The sequence below is a fragment of the Anolis carolinensis genome, chromosome 1 (genome assembly GCF_035594765.1).
Source record: "Anolis carolinensis isolate JA03-04 chromosome 1, rAnoCar3.1.pri, whole genome shotgun sequence".
Lineage (NCBI taxonomy): Eukaryota > Metazoa > Chordata > Lepidosauria > Squamata > Dactyloidae > Anolis > Anolis carolinensis.
Genome location: NC_085841.1, coordinates 119,205,011 through 119,230,604, shown reverse-complemented (window position 1 = coordinate 119,230,604; position 25,594 = coordinate 119,205,011). Strand labels below are relative to the sequence as shown.

The 25,594-nt window shown below is 41.0% G+C and overlaps 1 protein-coding gene across 1 annotated transcript in view; it reads right to left on the bottom strand.

Moving 5' to 3' along the window:
* The window catches only part of elovl4 (ELOVL fatty acid elongase 4), a 61,450-nt gene extending 43,702 nt beyond the window's left edge, over positions 1-17,748 (bottom strand). The window contains exon 1 of the mRNA XM_003215694.4: positions 17,307-17,748. Coding sequence (XP_003215742.1) covers positions 17,307-17,394 — 88 coding nt within the window. The 5' untranslated portion in view covers positions 17,395-17,748. The remainder of the gene's footprint in view (positions 1-17,306) is intronic.
* Between the last annotated feature and the right edge of the window lie 7,846 nt (positions 17,749-25,594).

Below are 25,594 nucleotides of genomic sequence, written 5' to 3'. Positions count from 1 at the left end.
CTGTATTAAACAAGATAACAAACTTTTACCAGTTCTGTTTTTAACACTTTGCAGGCACTGCTTTTACCAATACACAGTAGTTTAAGTATAAGAAAAATATTTAAATTCTTTCAATGGTTTTTTCCTTTTTCTTCCCCACTCCCATTGCTCAGGTGTAGAATTTGCACTCATTCCCCAGATATTTCGCTTTCTTCCTCTCTTGCTCCCCTTCTTAATTATAATGCAGGGAGTCCCCAAGTTAGGAACAGATAAGATAGGTTCTGTAGGTTTGTAATTAAGTTGAATTTGTGTGTAAGTCATAACAGGTGCATTTTTAAGTGTAACTCCAGCATATCTATCTATCTTTGGCTATCACAGGGAAAGGTTAACACCTTGTGGTGTTTGTTTTGCTGTCTGTGCCCCTGTTCAGCAAATTTCACCTCACTTTCTGTCCCTGTGAGAAGTGAATTTTGAAAAAAGTGGCTTGTTGTGGAAACAAGGTTTGGTGATAAAGCTTCAGTGGAGACCCCTTTCCCCCAAGATAACTCTTCCAGGAGTGAATTTCCCTTCCTAGGGGTAGATTTCTCTCACTTCCTGTTGTCTCACCCCTATTTGTAACTATGAATCATACGTAAGTAAGTCAGATGTTTGTAATTTGGAGACTGCCTGTAAAACTAAAAATAATCACAAATTGCTTTGGGAGAAGGGAGCAGATGAATATGATGATGATAATACATCAAGAAGACAACACAATTTGTGCTTGGCTAGTCAGGAATAAGTCCCATCTAGTTTCATGGGGATTAAAGTGCAGTGCTGTTACCAAATAGAAATCTGCCTGGTGCTCTTTGATAAAAATGAGGGGCTAAGAATACAATACAACCTCCATGTCTCCAGGGAATATATTCCAACCTCACAACTCCCATGGATACCTGAACTATGGATAGCAAACCCTATATTTCGACTATACTTGGTCCAGAAGCATATCATAGAATAAGACTGGAAGAGGTAGACTGAAGAGGTTCACAAACACTTCTGGGGGATGGGTGAAGAAGATAAATGATTAGGAGTATGGGTAAGTAAAACTGTGGTTATTGAAACTGTGGATACTGAGGTTGTACTGCATAGCAAAACTGAATACATAGCAGCTACAATTTTTGAGTGGTACTACCATTTCATGCAATATGAATCCAGTTTCTGTAGAGGATACATTCCTGTCTGGATCGTGATTACCTGAAACTGTGACTATGACCAAAGGTCATAAAAGTAGCTTTCTTCTGGTCTCAGCATACCTTTCTAGGAATTTGGTAGGTCCTCCAATGCAACCATATGGCAAATTCTGGGAGAATCATATCATGAAATCGCCTGAAGGACCTAGCAAATTCCTAAGTAAAACTGTGGATAAAGGTTTCATAGTTATGGGGGTCTTATTGTACTGTATATTCCTGTCATGGGAAAAGGAGACATGCTTTTTAATGTTATTTCACTTCCTGTAACTGTTTGGGTCTTCTGAATATCTGTTCCAAAGGGCTGAGGGATCCTTCTATGCAGATTTTGGGAGGGCACGTGACTGGAAAGGAATCACCAAATCAGCAAATCAGCAAATGTTTCTTGCAAATTAGATCTCTCTACTGGATTAGACATCTTCAACTCACAAAATGCGAAGCTTGATCCAAGTCAATCAGCACTTTTTCAAGTAGTGGTTGACTGGGGATGCACATTCGGACACACAGTATATATAACACAGTTGGCCATGTTCAAACTTCCTGCCATATTCTACCTTCCTGACATCATTACAACTATATTATGTTGAATTAAATACATGCTGTTGACAAAAGGTTATTCCCATACTAAAGACAGGTTCTGTAAGTTAAACATCATCTTTATTTTACACATATACAGTGTTTTTGAAACAATATGTATGAAAACCCAGTGAAGAGGTCAGCATGATTTGTATTTTCAGTACCATACAAAAGAAAGTCCCTAAATACAATCAATCAATCAATTACATTATATGACAAAATTTGAAAAAAAAATTGTTCCTGGTTTAAAAGTGCCATTTTCTGTTTAACTGTGTAATAATTACTTTGAAGGTAATTATACTCCAGAAACTTTGTTTTTGTTGCTGCCACAAACTCTGTTGAATTGGTTGAGGCCTCTTCCACACAGCTGAATAAAATCTCACCTTTTCTGCTTTGAACTGGAATATATGGCAGTGTGGACTCTGATAACCCAGTTCAAAGCAGATATTGTGGGAGTTTCTGCCTGGATATTCTGGGATATAGGGCTTTGTGGAAGGACCCCAAGACTCTATGAGATAGTCACTGAAAATGTGCTGCAGGATGTCATGAAAAAACAAAGATTTTGCAGTTTAATAAATTTTTCCCATCATTTTATGATAGAAGCAATTAGGAAATAACATTCATAACCCAGGAACAAATATCGTGTTACACAGTGTAAAACAAATCTTGTAACTTTTTCCCAGTGAGGTGCTGACATGCCTTTTGTCATTGAGAATGAGATGTTTTGTGAGTAAGTTTTAATCCCTAGATATTTCATGTGGCTATAAAGCTGTGTTATGGTGAAAGTCTTAATATATAGTACAGAGACAATACAGTGATTAGCAAAGCAAGAGAGGGCATGCTTATCTGATTGCGTAGGCAACAGCGAAATATTCTCACTAATCAAAATTGGAAACAATGGCAGTACTTTATTTTTCCTTTGTTAAGACAGAGCCAAATTTGACTTGCTAGACAGGACCTTCTCGCCATCATGGCTGGGACTGTATACTTTTAAGCTTTAAAAATGATGCAGATGCTGGAGCCTTTTGGGGAAACAATGACTGTGGAAAATAATAAATTGGTAGACACGAACAATGTGTTATGGACCCATCAACGTGCTACAGTGGTACTATAAAAAAGTGACATTCACCCAATATTTTCTACAACATATTTTGGATCGACCCCCTCCTTTTCCCTGTTCACATGGGTACTTCTGCTGATGGCAGCATGGGATGCCCACAATAGCCAGGATCTCTCATGGAGCTCTGTGGCAGTTTGGTAGTGGCTATGGTGGCAATATGGGTCAGCGTCATACCCCTTTCCTGGATTAGTGCACAGAAAAGGGGATTGTGGCAGTGGCCTGTGTGGACAGCCAACCATTCTGCTCTACACCTAGTCCTGCTGTTCATTCCGTGCCAAAACCGTGGGATTCTACAGAGTTTGGGGCAAACTCTGGAGCATGCTTAATTTATCTTAACACAGTGGTTCTCAACCTGTGGGTCCCCAGGTGTTTTGGCCTACAACTCCCAGAAATCCCAGCCAGTTTACAGCTGTTAGGATTTTGGGAGTTGAAGGCCAAAACATCTGAGGACCCACAGGTTGAGAACCACTGTAAGATGAAACTAGGTTAAATTGGTTACTCTGTACTAAGCAACAGAAATTAAAGAACACTGTGGGGACAACCAAGAGCAACGGCATGATAAGTACAGGCTATTAAGCCCATGTAGACAAACCTGAAGACAAAGGAGGAGGGGGAAGTGGAAAGGAATTGAAAGCTTGGTTTCTAGAGAATCTCATTCATGCAGCTTTTTCACTTTCATTTGCCATTTCCTTACCAGTGGAAGTGAACAAACTAATCAGAAACCCAGCACTTATCACATAATCAAAATCGGGGCTTCTTGCTCTAAAAAAGCCCCCCAGTCATGACTCAAGAACACACCCAGATTTGTTGTGCTTGTAAAAAGTAAAATGAGTTGGGAACTTTGCTTCGGGCAGCATCAAAAGCTTTGCATTCTTTGTGAATTTAGCTTCCCTTGTTAGATTAAGATTGTTAGATTAAGGCAACCAAGTAAGGATGCAATTAATATGAAGATAAATTAATGGCATTTGGATAAAGGAAACTTGCTGGAGCCCTAATTAATTCATGGTTTATACATTAGGAGCCCAAAGTCTGTTGGTAATTGGAAGACACCCTTTAAGTTATTCTATCCTTTTCTCCTTAACAAATTTTATATGTTATACAAAGAAGAGAATTATTACTTCTTTTCTTTCAATGATGTTTTATTCTGTTTAAACTTTGTTGATGATGCTTGTTTTGTTTTGTATGTATTTTATCCTGTTTTTTGTGTTTATTGGGGCTTGGCACCATGTTAGCCACTCCGAGTCCCTGCGGGGAGATGGAGGCGAGGTATAAAAATAAAGTTGTTGTTGTTGTTGTTGTTGTTGTTGTTGTTGTTGTTATTATTATTATTTGATATATCATGTTTGTGTGTTTGCATGGGACTGTTTGTCTGTGTGAATTCATGGAATTTGTTTCTGCTGTTCATCTTCTAGTTTTCCAATTTGATTACTCTGCTCTAAAGAGCCAGTGCTATTTCTCACATTTCTCAGCATGAAGAATACTTAATGTGGATTAGGCAGATTCTCTCAGTGCTTCTATGGCGTTTTTCCTGGATGTTAACACAGAGTTGCCCTGTAGGACATAGCAAATTTCCAGAGTGGATCTCTCTCTCTCTCTCTCTAGGAATTTCTAGGTCCTTCAGAGTGATTCTATAGTATCCTGGCACCGAAAGTCAGGTAATGTAATGGCATTCAGTCAAATCTGTGGTTTCAAGAAACTGCAGCCCAGTAGGGAACATATCCCTCATGGATACAGGGATCCTATTGTTGAATAATATACAGACAACTTCTTGCATTTCTTTTAATGACAAGACATAGTAGTATCAAATGCATTTGCAACTAGATGTAGCTTGTCATCCTATAATATTTATGCTATCAGGCTAGCATTATTCATATTAACTGTATGCTTCATGTTATTTAGATACAAAATGGCTAATAGAGGTGCAAACATAGCAGTTGCCTTCTCGCAAAACAGTAGCCACATTAATGCATGTTCCCAATGCATGACTACACATGGGGTGGTAATGTGACTGAACCATCAATACATTTATTAGGGCACAAAAACCAAGTTACCTCTGATCCTGATCTCCTAGCTTATCTTTAATAAGCAATAGATTGAAGCTAGACTTATATTTATGTCGCCAACACAAATATAAATGAATGTCAGAAAAGAGAATCAGACTGGGAAGTACCACAAAGTTTTTCTATCCTGGTAAGTCTGGCATCTCCTGTGTGTAAGAGTCAAGTGGGAGTCTTTCGGAAGCATATACCAGCACACATGCACACAAATGATAAACCAGGATTAAGAGGAATTCTGGTTTTGATTTTCACTTTTGTATCAGGACCTAGTTCTCAAAACAAATGCTTGCTACAAAGCATCAGATAGCATCACCACTCTCGGTGATTCATGATGTATACTACCCAAGAAATTCTTACTATGTAGGCTTCGGAGCCACAAAATTGCACAGGTAACTCTCCTTATCTTTGTCATTAAAAACACTACAGCAACAACTATTCTTTCCCTTTCATAATACACAGTGCCTGGGATCTGAATTTGCTTAATGGTAGGGTTGCTCCTGTTTAGTGTAATAATAAAAGAACTTGTTTTTAATGTTTGGTGGTTTTCCTTGGCATCTCTAACTTTCTTAAGGAAAAGAATAAGGAATGTTTTCTGTCTTGCACCCACGCACACAGCATATAAAACTAGACTGCTTTATCACATGCCACAGGACAAAGTAAGATTTTGGAGGAGAAAACCAGTATAAGCTGAACAAATATTTCAGTCCCAGAGGTATACAGTAGAGTCTCACTTATCTAACGTTCTGGATTATCCAACACATTTTTGTAGTCAATGTTTTCAAAACATCAAGATATTTTGGTGCTAAATTCATAAATACAGTATTTACTACATAGCATTACTGCGTATCGAACTACTTTTTCTGTCAAATTTGTTGTATAACGTGTTGTTTTGCTGCTTAATTTGTAAAATCCTAGCCTAATTTGATGTTTAATAGGCTTTTCCTTAATCCCTCCTTATTATCCAACATATTCACTTATCCAACGTTCTGCCGGCCCGTTTATGTTGGATAAATGAGACTCTACTGTAATTATCAAAACACGATTACCTGGACATTACCTGGGTCGAGCTGTGGCGCAGCTGGCTAGTAACCAGCTGCAATAAATCACTACTGACCAAGAGGTCATGAGTTCGAAGCCTGGGTTGGGTTAAGCCCCTGACCATTAAATAGCCTGGCTTGCTGTTGACCTATGCAGCCCTGAAAGACAGTTGCATCTGTCAAGTAGGGAAATTTAGGTACGCTTTATGCGGGAGGCTAATTTAACTAATTTACAACATCATAAAACTGCCAGCAAAACACGAGGAAAGGAATGAGGAAGTACAGCCACTAGTGGACAGTGAAGCAACAGCTCCCCCTGTGGCCGGAATTGTGAAGCTGGAAAAAATGTTAAATGCCTCTGTGTCTGTCTATATATGTTATTTGTCTGTTGGCATTAAATGTTTGCCATATATCTGTTCATTGTAATCCGCCCTGAGTCCCGTTCGGGGTGAGAAGGGCGGAATATAAATACTGCAAATAAATAAATAAATAAATAGGTACAACTGGCTTCCAAGTTACTTACCAGAGCACTCTAATAGTTCCACCCTAATAATTCTATCTCAGGAATCAGTTCAACTGATAACAATGAGACACACAACTTGATTAGTTGTGTATAGAAACCCTGCCATAAGAAACTAGTTCTGTATAATTAATTCTTGGACATTGATATAATATGGAATGTGATTTCAATCTGTTTACGGATCCCCTGTCAAATTATACCTTTCTTCCACACAAAAAATCCAACCCATGCCAGCTTTTCCATACATATTTTTCATTTGAGGTGTGTTTTGTTTGATAAGACATATATTTTAAACTCGCTGTCCCCTATAAACACAAGTGCACATGGACTCTTGTGGTGAGAAGTTTCACTTCTCCCACCCAACACAGAAAGCTAGAATGCAAGTTGAAATGCACTGAAAGGAGGATATATGAATAGTTTCTCTGCAACGACTACATTCAGTTAATAGCCTAAAAAGCAAAAAAAAACTGTCTGGAACTTGTGTTTGCTGGCTTCCCCAGATAATGTGCCTGGAAAGTCAAAGGAAATTTGGAATAAACTTAAATTTGAAATAGTATATGCAGCTCTACAAAATGTATGGCCATAATATAACATTTTTATGTTTTACTTCAAAAACTGTGTTTAGCTAACACAAAAGGTGTTTCCACAATGTTACAGACTACTTCAGAGAATGGTGGACTCTCCATGTTTGGAAGCCATTAAATAGTACTTAGATGGGCATCTTTAAGGAGATTTATAATTGCATATCCCTGTATATGAGGGGCTAAGACTAGAAGAGCCTTGTGATTCTATCGAATTCTATGGTTCTGACTCTGAAAATTTGATGGCATGTTGGAGTTGCAGATGATATTCACTGAATAGAAAGTTACTTATCTCTGCAGAAGGGCCTTTTTCTTAAATCTAGTTGAGTGTCTACACCAGTGGTTCTCAACCTGTTGGTCCCCAGATATTTTGGCCTTCAACTCCCCAAAATCCTAACAGCTGGTAAACTGGCTGGGATTTCTGGGAGTTGTAGGCCAAAACACCTGGTTGAAAACCACTGGTCTACACCAAGACTAGTCCATTGAATCAATGTGGTTTAGGTGTGGATTCACCACTCAGCAACAGATGTGCCCTACATGGAAGTAGCACACCTTGTGGCAACAGAACCAGTTGCATTTAGACCTCTTTGATCCCTGCTCAAGGAAAGTGTGCTTCTGTTGCCACAAGGTGTGTTAGATCTCTTGCACAAGAGTTTGCACAATGCCACAGAGAATTTCACAGAGCAACACTGCTGCCAGAATTTATTCATCTAACTACTAGCACATCAAGAGATCAAGTGTGATGAGTTGTGGAAACAGGAGCTTTAACAGATAACATAATCATTGCCATTACCACCAATAAAGACTCTGATGAAAACAATATACTGATGAGAGATAACAAATAGGCAGCCAGGGTTCAATGTATTGTTCATCCAAGACAAAGTAGGAACCTGGCAGCAATTTCTCCACTTGCTGATTGTATAATTGTAAAGTATTAAACTGAGAATGTGGAAATATAAGAAATAGGAAACACATTTGTTAAAAAAGAAACCCTCTGAAGCTGACACTTAAGCTGTTCTGGCAAACCACCCAATTTGGACTCAATTGGGCCACTGTAAAGATCAGAGGATTCATAATTCCACACAAATATACAGACTTGTAAAGTGTAAATACAACTCCTCTTTATTCATCAACTGCTGCACTAGCATCAGATTTGGCACAAAACGAAACCCCATCCTTACCTACTGCATATTCAAATGGCTCTAGGTGACTCTGTCTCACTGCCAGTGAAATATGAGTGCCACTCTCATTGATGGGATTCAGGGACTCTTTGTCCCCAGATGTACACACAGATATTTTATCTTATGTGCTGTCCCATACATTGTAACGGAAAGGTGTGATCTATATGTACAAAACTGTACATGTGTGGAATTGAGAAGCTATGTTTAAAAGAACAGTTCTGTGAGTGGTGTATATTACAATCTAAACTAAGGGCCCTTCCACACACACATATAATCCAGAATATCAAGGCAGAAAATCCCACAATATCTGCTTTGAATTGGGTTATCTAAGTCCACACTGCCATATATTCCAGTTCAAAGTAGATAATGTGGGATTTATTCAGCTGCGTGGAAAGGGCCTCAGTCTTCAATGTTCTCAGATGGTCCTCATACTGAAGATGTAAAGGAGGGTTGGGAATATATTGCAAATTCTGGTAGCCTTAGCCAACATTGCCAATGATGAGAATTACAATTAAACATCATCTAGAATAATATGCATCATAAGGGGGGCATAAAGTATCATTTAGCAAATGCTCAGTTTTCCTGGAATAAGGTCTGAGAAAACATATGAACATCTCAAAAATGGCCCATGTAGTATCATCTGCAATCTCAAATCTTAGAAACATGAAATGATGCAGTAGTCTGAAATGCCAGGCATTATGTACTTTTCTTTTTCAGAAGGTGTACTGATGAAGATGTTTTCAAATTCTGTTATCTTATTTCAGTTGATAAACTTCTGAGCCTTCTATATTTAACCTCAGATATTTGTTGCAAAAACATCTTATTAAACGTCTTGCAATTTTACTGGATCAGTTTTACAAATGTAGGTATGTTCCTAGTTGCCCCCTTATAATTAGAATTCAGAAATTGTCATCTCTATTCATTTGAAAGCCCTTGAGCCATAACTACTAACTCCCTATAGTCTACACCAGTGGTTCTCAACCAGTGGGTCCCCAGATGTTTTGGTCTTCAAGTCCCAAAAAACCTAACAGCTGGTAAACTGGCTGGGATTTCTGGGAGTTGTAGGCCAAAACACTTGGGAACCCACAGGTTGAGAACCAATGGTCTACACCAAGCATGGGCAAACTTCAACCCTCTAGGTGTTTTGTACTTCAACTCCCATAAATCTCAGCCAGCTTACTAGCTGTTAGGAATTGTGGGAATTGAAGTCCAAAACACCTGGCGAGGAGTCTACTCCAATTATTAGTACTCAGATAAAGTAAACTCAATGAGTCAAATGCCAAATGGTAAGACAACATGTATATAAGCTGTTCTTGTAACCTCTGGCTTGAAGGCCAGGATATAAATAGCTTTAATAAATACAAATAAAGAAATGTGTAGATCCCATTAATTCATGGATCTACTTTAGTGGGTGATAGCAATGGGACGTAAGCATATGCATTTATAAATGCACAATAAATATAAAATAAAAATGTTTAGATCATTTTTTTCCATCACTACTGCATTATTCAGCTTCACAGTAAAACTGGAATATAAAGGCTTGGTGAAAAGAAGTTAGAAAGTAAGAGGTGAACCTTTAATAGTTCTGAATAGAAGATGCGGGACTGATATTGTTCTTAAAGAAGAAAGTTATCATTTTAGACTTCAAAGTGGCCAAGGATCAACTCATACTTGTAGTTTTGCCATGAAATATTTTTTCAGAATCAGTAATTATCTTGCAATGATGGTCCAAACTGCATTCATTATTGTGAAAGAGTTTCACAACACTACACTGCCCCACTATGAGTACAAACACAAACAAAGCAAAATCTGATGCTTCATGGGAAAGGAGGAGGAGTAGAGATTGTAGGGAAGCTGCAGGATACAGGTGTATTCTGCTGCAATCCCTGTCAAAGAGTGACTGCCTGGAAATTTCACATCTTAACTGATAACATTGCTGCATGCCTTGGCCCGGAGGTATCTGAGTTGGGGAAGAACAACCAAAATGTAATTTTGGAATCTGATTTTAGAAATATGGGAGCACCAAACAATGAAGGAAAACTGTGTAGGTGTCTAAGAGAGAATGAAATGTCTTCATTCATTGTGCAACATTCCTATGCAGAGATGTTTTCAATATGGTGAAATGTTTCATTCATTGAGCAATAGGAACCCATGACGAAGCCTTTATGATTGCTGGGCATGGCTGCAGCAGCGTGGTATAATTTCAAAATGAGATGGGTTGAGAAATGATGCTGCAGAGCAAAAGATGTTCTGATTCATCTATTGGGTAGCATCACTGCTATTATCAGGGAGTTCCAAAATCAGGTTCGAACAAAGCCCTGGGTCCTGAAAGAATTTGCACAAATTACTTGCAGTGATTCACATTTTAAATAATAATAATAATAATAATAATAATAATAATAATAATAATAATAATAAGTTTATTTATATCCCGCCTCCATCTCCCCCGAAGGGGACTCGGGGCAGCTTACAGCAAAAGTTTTACTAGAATTGTAAGCGATTTGGTTCATTTTGTTTGTTTTTGATAGTTTTGGGATTCAGTTTATACATGACAGTTGACATCTGGAAGTAGAGGCCCAGTAAGACATCTATCCAGATGTCAGTCTTAATTCAAATCCCTCCAGGTTCCTCTATCTTCTCAGTCTAGTAGAAAACACTATAGTGATAACTCAGTATAATTCCCTCCAATATTTCACAGATAAACAACACATGTGGCCAACCAACATCAAAAAACAGTCAAGATGGCAGAAGGTACTAATGAGGAAGAACTCACAAGCCAGGAGAGACTTTTGCCTGGGCCTACTATAAAGACCATGGTCCTTCTCCCCCTTGCTGAGTGCAAACAACTACTTTTGCACTTTGAACTCGAGGCTCTTCTACACTGCCATATAATTTAGAATATCAAGGAAGATAATCCACATTTTCTGCTTTGAACTGGGTTATCTGAGTCCACACTGCCATATATTCCAGTTCAAAGCAGACAATGTGTGATTTTAATCAGCTGTGTGGAAAGGGCCCAAGTCTAAACTGCTATATAATCCAGAGCAAAGGAGATAATCTGGATTTTATACAGCTGTGTAGAAGGGGCCACAGTTTGCATTAAATAAAGTAAGATGATGGCGAAGAAGGAATGAGAGTAAGAGAAAGACACCTGGACATTTTAAAAACAACAGAAAAGACTATACAGCTGGGGGTTAATTGGGACTATCTTTGTCAAATTTGAATAGAGAACATACAACATTTTAGTCCAGGTGAAGGGAGTCGACAATAAATTATACTGGAAATCCTTTTGTCTACATTTTCAGTTCACAGGGTGGAGGGGAGTAGAAGGGAACTCACAATCTTGTAGGACTGCCTCACAAGGTTGTGATAAGAACTGGTGAAAGGAGGTGTATAAAGCTCTTTGAATACCTGGAGAAAGTTACTAGATAAATAATCATATTGTGCATTGTGCAAAAATTTTTGTAAAATCCAAGAACCAATTCTTTGAACAGAGCTGCAGGAGGTCTCCTCCCTTGATGTTATGATGCAATGAGTGCATCTACACTGTCAAATTAATGCAGTTTGACATCATTTAATCTGCTAAGGCTCAATGCTATGGAATCATGGGAGTTGTAATATTCAGGCTACTCTGCCAAAAATGCTGGTGTCTCACCAAACTGCAAGTCCCACAATTCCATAGCAGTGAGCCATGGCAGTTAAAATGATGTCAAACTGCATTAATTCAACAGTGGAGATGCACCCAATGACACCATCACAATACCAAAGTGCATTATATCAAGTAATTGATGTTATATTTTGAAAATTGAAATGATGCAGACACCTAAGCCACCACAAAAGCAAAAACATTCAAATATTCTAAGCTTTTGCCTGAAAATAACTTTTTGTGGGCTGGACCCAAAGATTTATTTCATTGCTGGGCTTCCCCTGTGGGAATGAGGTGGGGGCTTTTTATTATTGTTGCTACCTTTCTTTCCCCCAGCACCACTCCTCTACTCTTCCAGAGCTCATTCAGCTTCCCCTCATCACAATCCACCCCATTATTCTACCCTAAACACACCTGATCTTTGGAAAGCAAGCATGATAGGACCAGGTTGATAACTGAATGGGGAACAACCAGAAAACAACAGGGATCTCCAGGTAGGAATCTTGTTTGACACCCATGTTTCTGCTAATCAGTATTGATAGCGCTGGCCTGGATGGCCATGAAGCAGCTTGTCATATTTCTAAGGATGAAAGAAGTCCAGGATTTTGCTAAATCAAGAAGACTCTTGGTCTGGGAGTCATGTGCCTATAGGATTGCAACTGGAGAGTTACATCCTTCCTCACCTTCCCACAAATCCCATAGTTACACAAAGAGTTAAGACAACCAACACACTAACAAAATTTGCTTTAACATTTTCAACCAAAATGTTTTGTCATTATGGAATCCCAAGATGAGACCATACCTTTTACAACTATGAATGCAAGTGATAGTATCCTAAGCAAAAGAAATTTAGCACAATTTCCTCGGAAATCAAAATTCCCTCAGAGAAAGCAAGATCAAAGTGAAGTCTGTGTCACAGATATTTACTGCTGCCAATTTGCTCCATGTGTCTGGCACAGTTTCCACTCTTCTATGGGAGTTGATCTTTTGGCTGGTTGCTTAGTGCAGTGCAGTAAACTGTCGCACTCAAAAGGCAGAGCTATTATTAATATGGGTCACAGACCACTTTTCTATTAAAGCTTATCTTAATATGACAGTTTGTTTTTTTCCTAAATCAAAATAGTGTAAAACACAAGTGCCAAGAAAACTAAAATGTGCAGATGATGTATTTTACCTGATTTTATGTATTTTGGAGAAATGTGGATGAATGTATTTGGGTATGCTGAAAGATGAGATCAAGTACAATAATGCTGATCATGCAACAATGTGATTTTTGAAGTAGAAAAATAGGATTGATTTACTGCAATGGTATTTGAATTGGAAAGATAAGATTAATGGCTTTACTGATTTTAACTACATATTTTTAATACTATGTTTAATTCTATTTTAGAACAAATATGTCGGACGTTGTAAATTATACATTGTATTATTTTTAGCATTGTTAGCTACTTTTCTCTTAAGAGAACAAAGGTGGGATATAAATACATACAACAACAATCTTACTGCTAGATGAAGGAAAAGTTTGGAAGCAAGAGGAAAAGTAGTTCAAAATTTGTAGCACCTATTATCCTAATCACATGAATCCTATAATATAGCAGTGAAAACCATCACATGCTGCAAAAAAATCTTGGATTTTCAAAATAGCTGGTTTGCTGTCTTTACAACTGTGACACAGTGACACAGTGAGGAGACACACATACAATAGAGCTTCGTACAGCTTCATTATCTTCCTGCATCTTTAATCTGCCTGGAACAGAGAACTTTTTTCCTGTTCTTGCTCATGGTAAGTGACAGTCTTCTCAACAGTTTTATTATCAACTATGCTTAATGCTGACCTATCAACTAACTAAGGTGCCTCAGAATTTTCATTCTAACAATATAAAGTTAATTATCCAAGGAAAGGCCCGACTAACCACACCTTGAAAAGGAAAACATGAGATCAGGCCTTGGACTAGATTTCAATGAATAACAAAGAGCACATAACCATCTGATCTAACTATGCCATGCCATTCATTTCCCAACATGAACCATACTAATAGATCATAATGTGAAGCCCACCTTGAAAACTGAGCTCCGTGGAGAGTTATCCTTTCTTTAGCCCTACCATGCAAACACATGACTGCTTAGCACAATATGAAACTAAGATGTTCTTAACATGTTCCCAAAAGGACTGTGGTGATAATGGAAGATCTGAATGTGTGTGGACTTAAGGTGGACAGGACATGACACCAATTCTGTGAGCCAAATGACATAATTGTGTGATCCGCAACCAAATGATAGCTGGATATTGGCATACATACAACCAAACGCTTGGGGAAAGCAGCTAGGGAGAACTCAGCACAGATTGGGGTTAACATGAGTCCAATTTAATAAAGGCTCTGTCAGATAATAATGCTTGGCAGGGTAAAAAGCAGTAGGAAAAGAGAAATAGCACATTCCAGATGGAGAGAATCAACTAAGGAGGCCACAGATGCCCTCTGTCTGCAAGACCTGAGGATAAGGGACTTGGGGTTCTCTTCTTTACGGGGTCACCATGAGTTGAAGTGAACTTGATACAAGTTAACAATAAAAATAACCACTTTCCACCCCTCTACTTTGCAGATGCTGAATAAATGCAATCTGACACCACTTTACCTGCCTTGGCTTAATGCTATGGGATCCTGGAAGTTGGAGTTTGGTAAGGTACCAACACTTTTTGGAAGAGAAGTCTAAATAAAGACCTTGTAAAGAACACCTCCTATTATTCCCTAGCACTGAGCCATAGTGTCAAACTGCATTCATTTCACAGTGTAGAACAGGCATGGGCAAACTTTGGCCCTCCAGGTGTTTTTTACTGCAACTCCCACAATTCCTAACAGCCTATCAGATGTTAGGAATTGTGGGAGTTGCAGTCCAAAACACTTGGAGGGCCAAAGTTTACCTATGCCTGGTGTAGAGACACCCTACAAACTACAGATGAGGAGGAACAGCAGCTGACAGAAAATGTAATACAACAGATTTTCCATTCCTCCCTCCCTCATCTCCACAATTTTGGGTGATGGTCAAGGTGTTCTGCATTTCCAGCACTCAAATATGAAGATTGGAGATGGGTATAAGTAAGAGGAGAGACAATTTACACAGGACATTTAACCATTACCTAGGAAAGAATATAAAGAAGGAGGACAACCTCCCTCTTGCCTGCGTGGGAGGGCGGAGGGAGAAATTAGGTTACAACTGGTCCAGGCTCAAGAGGCATTAGGCCCCGTTCCCTCCCTGAAGGGCCTGGGGCTCAGGTGCCGGCAGCCAGAGAGCAAGCAGGGCAGCAGAGGAGCCATTTTGACCGCTGTGTGACAGTGACAGCAGGCCTGGCCCAGGAGAAGGGGAGGGGGAGGAAGAAAGGAAAGAAGAAAGGAGCTGAAGAAGGGAGAAAGCGGCAAGAGGGGGTCTTTCTGGAGGGAGAGCAAAAAGAGCCGCAGCTGCCACCAATATCAATATTGACTGAGTGCCACTTAACAGGACACTAAGGAGGGAATAAAGAGGAGGAATTTGGAAGGAAAGGAGGGAGGTAGAGGAAAGAAATAGAAGAAAAAGAGGAAGAGAAGAGGGGAGAGGTAAGGATTAGAAGGGAGGGAGGAGGGAATGGAAGGGAAGGAAGAAGAGGTAGAATGGAAGCAAGGCCTAGAAAGGAAGCAAAGGAGAAAGAGAGGTAAGGATTCGAAGGATGGCAGGAAGGAAAGGGAATGAAAGGAAAAGAATAAGAAGGGAAGGAGGTTGGAATCCCAGTTCAAAGCAGATAATGTGGGATTTTATTCAGCGGTGTGGAGGAGGCCTAAGGAGAGACAGAAGAGAAAAGGAGGGAAGGGTGTTGGAAGGAAAGAGGAGAGGGAGGGAGGAAGGGAGGAAGGGAAGGAAGGGGAGATAGATTCAGAGAATGGATTAAGGGACACAAAGATTTGAATAGGGACAGGATAATACTGTAGTAATAATAGTAATAATAATAATAGCTTCAAGGAAATAGCATGATATGGGCATTATTATTATTGGGTTGCTGTGAGTGTTCCAGGCTGTATGGCCAAGTTCCAAAAGCATTCTCTCCTGATGTTTCACTCACATCTATGACAGGCATCCTTAGAAGTTGTGAGGTCTGTTGGAAACTCAGAAAGTGGGGTTTATGTATCTGTGGAAGGTCCAGGGTGGGGGAAAGAACTCTTGTCTGTTTGACGCAAGTGTGAATGTTGCAAATGATTTATGATTTTATTATTATTTATTACCTTCATAAGCATTGACTAGCCTTGCAGCTTCAAGGCCTGGCTGTTTCCTGCCTGAGGGAATCCTCTGTTGGGAGGTGTTAGCTGGCCCTGATTGATTCATGTCTGGAATTCCTCTGTCTTCTGAGTGTTGTTCTTTATTCAATGTCCGGATTTTAGAGTTTTTTGAATACTGGTAGCCAGATTTTGTTCATTTTCATGGTTTCATGGATGCGGGTGAAACGTCAGGAGAGAATGTTTCTGGAACATAGCCATGCAGCCTGGAAAACTCACAGCAACCAAGTGATTCTGGCCACGAAAGCCTTCAACAGCACATTATTATTATTATTATTATTATTATTATTATTATTATTATTATTAGAATAAAGGAAAGGCAATACAATAGAGCTACAGATGCAGTACTAGGCTACTCCAAATAGATTCAGAGAACAGATAGGACCTCATCACACTAGAACTTGGATCCATTTTAAATCCACTGCAGGGAGGGGGCTTTAAACAGCTCAGCCAAACAGGTCCTGGGCCTCACCAAACTACAAACCCCAGAATTCTGCAGGAGGCAGAAACCGGATTTAAAGTGGATTCATGCTCTAGTGTGATGAGGCAGCGATTTAATGAGAAATTAAGCATTACATAGGGACAGGGGAAGGATAATAGCAATAATAGCTTCAAGGAAAGAGCATGATACAGGCATCATCATCATCATTATTGGAGTACGGGAAAGGGAATATAATAGAGCTACAGATGCAGTACCTGGCTACTCCAAATGAATCCAGATAAGGGATTAATTGCATAGGGAGCGAGGAAGGATAACAATAATAATGGCTTCAAGGAAAGAGCCTGATACAGGCATGCATTATTATTATTATTGTTGTTGTTGTTGTTATTATTACTGTAGTAAAGGAAAGGCAATACAAGAGAGCTAGAGATGCAGTGCTTGACTACTCCAAATGGACCTGGGGAATGGATTAAGCATTGCATCGGGAGAGGGGAAGGATAATAACAATACTTGAAGGAAAAGAGGAGGGAGGAAGGCAGGCAGGGAAGGGAGAAAGGAATAGAAGGATGAGTGACACCGAGGGGATGAGCGGAAGGGCGAGGGAGAAGGCACAGGAGGGGCGGATGGAGGGGTGGAAGCTCACCCCGGATGCTCCAGCTCCACCGGTAGAACTCCAGGGTGTCGTTGACGACGTTGGCGATGAGGCCCGGCTCTGCGGCGGGGTGCGCCATGGCTGGGGCTGCGGGGCGGGCGGGCGGGCGGGCGGGCAGCGGGATGCGCGTCTGCCTCTCTCTTGGCCTCGCTCTTCTCGGCCTTGGCGTGCTCTCCTCTCGCTGCTCCGGCTCCTGCTGCTGCTCCCCTCGCCCAGGTGGAGAATGGCCAACTCCAACCGCGGTCCCTGGGTATCTTTCTCTCTCGGCAGGCTCCGCCTCGCTCCCGAGCCCACGGGCAGAGAGACACACACACAAGGAAGGAGGGAAGGAAGAAAGGAAGGAGGCGGGCGGGCGGGCGGGCGGGAGGAAGGGAGGCCGGCCGAGAGAGCGAGCGCGCAAGACGGAGGCGCCGGGCTGCGGCACCTGCGGATGGACAGCGGCGCTGAGCTCGGCCAGAGTCACGTGGTCTCCCTCCCCCCCCTCCCTTTCATTCGGCCCACCCCTCCCACCTCTCCCCCGGTGGCATCTTTTCCAAGCAGCCCAGCCGCGCAGGCGCACAAGCCTCACTGGCAAATGAATGAAAGTGGAGCTCGTCCCTTTGCGTGGCGTGCGCTTCTCCTGGGGTCTGATTGCCAAGAACTGACTTCTGCAGCAGGCATGGGCACACTTCGGCCCATTGGACTTCAACTCCCACAATTCCTAACAGCCGGTAGCGCCCAAACACGAATCCAGACCTTTGACCATTGAGATGGGGTGTAGTTAACACTATAGCTATGGATCGGCTACAGCCATGATTCTCAGCCTGTGGGCCCCTTCTTCCTCCTTATTTATTTATTTATTTTAGTTGTTTTATTTCTGCTCCTTTCCGCAGAGCTGACCATTGCATTGGATTGACCACATCAGCTCTAGATTATTAAATATGGTTTTCTGTGGGCGAGCAGATTGCAACTACTGGATGGCATATATTCTATATCACAAACTAGAGCTGATATGGTCTATCCAATGCAATTTTCTGAATCAGCACCCCAAATAACCAAACCGAATCTGTTGTTGTTTATTCATTCAGTCGCTTCCAACTCTTCGTGACCACATGGACCAGAGCTCCCTGTCGGCCGTTGCCACTCCCAGCTCCTTCAAGGTCAAAGTTGATCAAAAACTTATTCATAACGCTTTTGGTGCTAATGTTGGAGAGTGGTCCCTGGTCAAAAAAAGGTTGGGAACCACCGTGCTACAGGATCTCAGCCAGACACACACAAGGCTGAAGTACCCGAGACTGATGTCATTCATGCTGCTTCTTCTGTTGAATTTAGCTACAATTGTCATGGTGGATGGGGTGTGGGGATTTTCCTCACCAGCAATGCAGCCAACCCTCAATATCCACAGATCTTGCATTCACAGATTCAATCATCCACAGCTTGAAAATGTTTAATACAAATTCCAAAAAGCAAACCTTGATTTTGCCATTTCATATAAGGGACACAATTTCAATAAGCAATTGTATATAAAGGAACTTTATCATCAATGGATTTTGATATCCACGCAAGGTCTTGGAACCAAACTCCAACAGATACCAAGGGCCCACTGTATCTATTTGTGAATAACCCTAACTCAATGTATAGTATTTTGTATCCTGAATATGCATATGAACTTGTTTCTGGTTGTTAGGACAGTACATTCATCAAAGGACAAGAGGGATCCTCTCACCTCTGCAGGAGTCTACCATATACCATGCAGCTGTGGACAAGTCTACATAGGGACCACCAAACACGAATCAAGGAGCATGAAAGGCACTGCAGACTGATTCAACCAGAGAAGTCAGCCATAGCAGAGCACTTGATGAACCGACCTGGACACAGCATATTATTTAAGAACACAGAAATGCTGGACCACTCTAACAACCGCCATGTCAGACTACACAGAAGAGCCATTGAAATCCACAAGCATGTGGACAATTTCAACAGAAAAGAGGAGACCATGAAAATGAACAAAATCTGGCTACCAGTATTGAAAAACTCTAAAATCAAATTAAATTACAAATAAATAAAATTGACCCTTTCCCATTAGAAACATTGGAAAATAAGGACAAGACACTCAGGAATCTAAATAGGGCACTGAAGGAAAATGGTATCAAAAGGATAGGGGACCTCATGAAACTCAATGGAGAAATAATAAAGGGATAAAATAAAAGACAAATGTGGTCAAGGGAACTGGATAGCATGGTTAAGCCTGTCCAGTAAAGCTCAGGCCATGAAAAGAAGAGAAGCAGCTGAAACCCCACTAGATAGAATAATTAAAAGGAAAGTAGAAATAGATAAAGGAATGACTGGGCTATTGTATGAGGAACTAATTACCTTAGCTTATAACACAAAAATAACCCTTATAGAGAATTGGAAACAAGAGAAACATTTTACTGAGGAATTAATCAGGTCTTGCATTGACAATATTCATAAAATTAAACACATAAGGATCAAAGAAACCCCAAGGAAAATAAATGGTACAGAACCCCCCTCCAATTAGCACACATAACGGGAACAACTTCAAACAAGTGTTGGCACAACTGTGGGGATAGGTTCATTCTCCCATATGTGGTGGGATTGTAGAAAAATTCAGAACTATTATAGTAAAATAAGAAAAGTAATGGAAGAAATAATAGGGAAATAATTACTGTGGGATAAAGCCAGATTAATGTCCCACATAGTAAAGGCAAAGGAAGATAAAAATGATTGGACAGAGATCCTAAAATATATGACAGCTTCAATAAAAGCCACAATAGCCCGAGGATAGAGAGATGATACAAAATGGGATTTACAAACTTGGTGGGCTTATATATCAGAATATATCACTAATGACTTCATCAATCAAAGGAAAAACAAATATACAAATAGCCAAAAAGAACAAGACTGGTTCAGGAAATGGTCCATGCTAATTGACAAAATAGACAGAGGCGACAGATACAGCACCTTGATACATATCTATGGAACGTTTAAAATGTCATTTAAGGAATATTTACTTTTGGAATAATGTATACTGAAATAAGTCCTGTATGACAAAAGTTTGTTAATTGTCGGGATGTAGCAAATAAAATTTATAATAAAAAAAGGAGAGAATGCTTCAGGAACATGGCCATACAGCCTGGAAAACTCACAGCAACCCAGTGATTCCGGCCATGAAAGCCTTCGACAACACATTATTGTATTTGTTTACCCCCCGCTTTTCCTCTCCACAAGGAGACTCAAAGCTTAGAAATACTTGATGACGAAATGCGAGTGTCTCTTTATCTTATATTCCAAAACTGTGTTCATCCCATCAACTACATCAATGTCATTAAAATGTTAAGTAGTTCTTTTGTTGGCGTTATACATTTTTAAAATTCTTACACAACTTTGCAAATCGTTACTCATAAAGACAAAAATCTTAAGAGATGTATTTTATCTTACAAATCACATATTTTTAAAAAATATGAAAGGTTTTCATGAGATAGGTCGTATTCCTATACAGTTTATTATTAAAATTTATGTATGCATCTGTATCTCTTATAAGGGGTTGGTTTAATCTCCGGTTTGGTAGTAAAATCAAATTACTGTGTCGTGAAATGATCCATGTCTAAAAAGTGTGTCACCAACATACAATGCTGTAAAATTAATGCAGTTTGACATTACTGTGAGTTGTGGTTTTACAAAGTCTTTCGTCTTTTTTACCAGAGAGTGCTGGGCCCTCAGTATCTACAGCGATTTGGTTCCAGGACCTATGTGGATACAAAATCTGTGGACGCTCAAGTCCCATTGCATACCATGGCATAGTAAAATAAGGCCCCTTATATCAAATGGAAAAATCAAGGTTTGTTTTTGCTTTGTTTCTGGAATGTTTTCGTGGATGGTTCAGACTGAAGACAGAAGAAACTTATTTTCTTATTTCCAATAGAAAAGATCCAAACCAATGCATTCAATATACAAGACCAGAGAATTCAAGTAAAAATTAGGAAGTAATTATTGATGGGAAGAACTATTTGACATGAAATAGACAGCTTCAGAAAGTGATTGATTCTGCCTTGTTTTTTCAGAAGGGTTTGGAGGAAAACAAGGCAGGTGTTGATACTTTAGTTTTGGATTTCTGCATTGGTAGGGGGTTGAGCTAGACAGAACCCGGGGTACCTTCCCATTCTATGATTCAATGATGCTCACATCCCATAATATACAATCAAAGGAGTCCTACACCTTTTAGATCTTCTCTATGCCCTGGCTGGAGTCTGATGAGGTGGCAAAGGTATTACTCACTCACCTGATGATTAATGGCAATTTCCGAGGAAAGCCATCTCAGCTTGCTCTATGACAGTAGTTCTCAACCTGTGGATCCCCAGGTGTTTTGGCCTATAATTCCCAGAAATCCCAGCCAGTTTACCAGGTGTTAGGATTTCAGGGAGTTGAAGGCCAAAACATCTGGGGACCCACAGGTTGAGAACCACTGCTCTATGCCTCTGGGCACTAATGGGACTACAGCTGAGCTGAGAAAGAGGCATTACTGGCCATGATGTTGAGTAACTCTTGTAGTCCAAAGACTGTTATCTTCCCATTGCCTAGATGCAGTTAGCAAGTGAGAAGAGATGTCTGCTCCCATCACATATTCAAGATCCACAAGAGCAGGTTGGAGGAAGTAGCTGGTCCTGCAAGGAAGACCCACCTTTTATCAGCACTCTGTCTACCTCATCAGATGGGCTACTTGGCTTGTTGTATGCATGTGTACTTTCGGCTGGGCTCCATCCAGAAAGGGGAGAACAAGCAGTGCATGGGAGAAGCCGGGTGGTGACGCTTTTCCCTTTGGGATGGGCGCAAAGGCAAGTCATGCAATGCGGGGTGTGGAGCGATTGGTTCACCACGCCGCCATGAATGTGTGGTAAATTCATGGACTTTGTGATGAAGTCCTTTATCTGGTACAGTACCTTCCTCCCCCTTGTTCCCTTCCCTTGGCCAAATACAATTGCCCAAGAGGAATAAGCATGCATTAAAAGGTAGTGTTGTCAAACAATCGACCCTCCTCCTACAAAACTGAATTTGATACAAGGTGATTATGAATTATGTGTGTGTGTGTGTGTATTACTCCATGCAAACTCTGCAACAGCTAAACTCTGTTCATGTCTTTCGAAGTGAGCATTCTGGGAAGGATTTATTATTCATTTACCCAACCCAAAGCTTCAAGGGAGGTGGAAGGGAAATGTGTGTTTGTTTACCAAAAACCTAACACAATAGATTGGTACATTGCAAACTATGATTTCTTTCCATTTTCCCTTCCATGCCAAAGCACTATTATTTTATATGGAAGGGTGGTAGTGGAGGAGGAACCCCTGGGAGCCTCTCCAGACATTTACTGCTCCTCTTCCTCCCAACTGCACCCCCTTATTTGAAGGAAATTTTATGGGGTGGTAATTTAAGGATTGCACCTTAGGTTTTCTCTAGAGCTTGGTTTTGTTGTCGACCGCGTTTCTAGGGGATCGGACCCCTTAAGGAGAGAGCCGATCCGGTCCTGAGAGAACGGACCTTGGGGGAGCCGATAAGAGAATATGAGCCGCAATACAACCTGGAGCCGAAATGAAGAAGGTCCGCCAAAGATGAAGGAAAATCCGCCAAGGAGTCTTTATTGAGCGATTCAGCTGAAAAGGACACTAGTACCGATCATTTCCGTCTACTAGCGTATCATACATTCAAAATAAAGCCATATTTATACAATGTTTCGGTCTGACAGCCCTTTGAATTTCCCGCCCCGCTCCCCCGCCCATCTGATCGCGGATAGGCTAGAAGGTTGAATGAGGCGGGCTTTCGTTTCCCGCCTTGCTCTGCTGTCCCAATGGGGAGCCGCTTTTTGTCCCCACTCGGGCCAATCAGAGAGGAGGAGGCGGGAGCTATTGAAACAATGAAGTGACAGGGCAGGAAATATCAGATTAGTCCTTGCCCGGCCGATTTCTAAAGGGATTAATGACAGTCATCAGGGGTTCCTGTCATGTACACTGATTTCAGATATGCCTTAAGGTGTCAGGGGGGAAGTAAGGATGGGTGACAATGGGCGCAGCAGGGTGAGACGTCCTGGTTTTCCCTTTGGAGGAGATATGACAATGTTTGCCTTGAGGGCGAATCACCTTTTATTCGGCGACCCAAGCCCTATATTGTCCATGCAATCTGATTCTGATTAGGTTATGCGGCAGCGGATTAACCTTTTGTTTTGGGGGAGGTAAACCTGGGTCATAGGAGCTGGGGTTCATGTTGGGGCCAAAATATTTCCCATTTGATTTCATGATTTGCCAATTATGTGAAATAAAATGAAAAATAAAATAAGGTTGGAGCGTAAACCCAGCTGGGAAAAACACATATTTTCCGGGGATCCCAAAGAGTACAAATACATATAGGCAGATAGATAGATTTCAAGGAAGTAAGGGAGAATCCATAAAGGTGGGGAATCATGAATGATATAAACAATTGAAAACATTTGATAAGAACGAAGTTCACAACATCTGGGGAACCCAATATGGAAAGTCATAGGAGTGGAGTTCTAGCAGCATGATTTCACAATTCATGAAGTTAGCCCAACGATTAGAAATTCATACAACAGTGAGTCATGAGGGTGTCCAGGTACATAGAATATGAAAATTCACGGATACATGAGGAAATAAGAGTTCATCTGTGATGGAAGGAATTCATAGAGATGGCATGGGGAAGGGGCACATGTGGGTTGCAGTCTTTGGAAGTATAGGATTTCATAAGTCCAGGGATAGGTCTGGGGAAGAGTGTTCTTCTCCTTCATAAAATTATGAAGGTATGAATAAAACGTGGAGGGCACCCATCCGGGCACCCCCTGGCAGCTGCAGAGAGGGTGAAGGTCCTTGGAGAACTATGTCTCCCCAGCGGGAGAGCGATCCCCCCATCCCCAGTTCACAGAAAGGGGCTAGGGATCTCCTAGAACCATTCCGCGAGTCGCGGGGAGAGGAAAGTCCGGGATAAAGCTGGAGGAGGGCAGCCCGGCTTGAAAAGAGCAGTCGGTCCCGTTTGACAGTCAGCTGTTGAGGTGCCGAAAACTGGACCGATTTCGGTTCCGTTGGTGGTCTTCGAGTCAGGAGCCTTAGAAAGGGTTAGGACTAAAAGAGGAGCGTTCTAGGGGTAATTTTGATAAAGATATGAGCCAATTTGTACCGTCCGCCGTATTAATCTATGGCGGAGAAACCTCCGCCAGGGTTTAAAGATCAGACGGGTTAGTGAGGGAGAGAGAGAGAGAGAGAGAGATTGATTTCATGCAAAAGGAAGGAGTCAGAGAAAGACACAAAATAACCAAATAGAGAGTGTTATTGTTAAAATAAATGCTACTTTTATTGGGGGATTTTGTTACATAGTTCAGGGAAGGGGAAAGTGAAGAAAAAAAGATCTTTTAATAATAGTCTGCTGTGGTCCCGCTCCGTTCCTTTGGTGAGTGATCTACGGAACTCTCCGCTGCGCTTTTAAATTAATTTAAAAGCCGGGGTTTCGGTCATCAGTTTCAAATAGTGTAGGTTCTCTGTATCCATGGAGTCAATCATCCACAGACTGACTTTTTATTCAAAAAGCAAATCTTGACTTTGCCATATTATATAAGGGGCACAATTTTACTACAATATTTTATATCATGTGTGATGAGTCATGGGCCATGTAGTCCCGTTCCTAGTGCTGTTGTGACAGATGAAGAGGAAAACTTGGGTTTTCCACCATTTCAGCCAGAAAAGGAACTATCCCAGCCAGAAATGGAGCCTTTGCACCTGCAGGAGGTTTGTCTTCCAGAAATCTGCCAAACAAGCCCTGAGTCGAAATCTCCCCCTTTTTCTCGCCGTAATTATTATCTCCAGCAAAAAGGAGTACAACAGGCTAATCGCAGGAGCTTGAGAATTGCAGCAAAGCATTCAGATGATTAAGCCTGCTTCCATGAGAAATTTTAGGGAGTCATACATCTGGACACAGAGATTGACTTTCGTTTCTGATTCCCCAGAGAAGTGTTCTCTGGTGGGAAAACGAGGCCTATTTAGGTTCCTTGCTCCCAAAGGAATCTTGCGGAGTCAATTCGTCAGCTACCGGAGCAGCGTGTGTGGACAGCTACTCCTGCTCTCAAGCCTTTGTTCCTGTTCCAAGCCTTCGTTCTCAGCCTTGTTTTCTCCCCGGATCTTGCCTTGTTTCCCGGACCTCGCCAAGTAATTACCACGGATCTTGTTCTTGCTCCTCGTTTCCTTGTTGCCTTGAATCAAGCTTTGTGTTCCAAGAATCAAGTTATT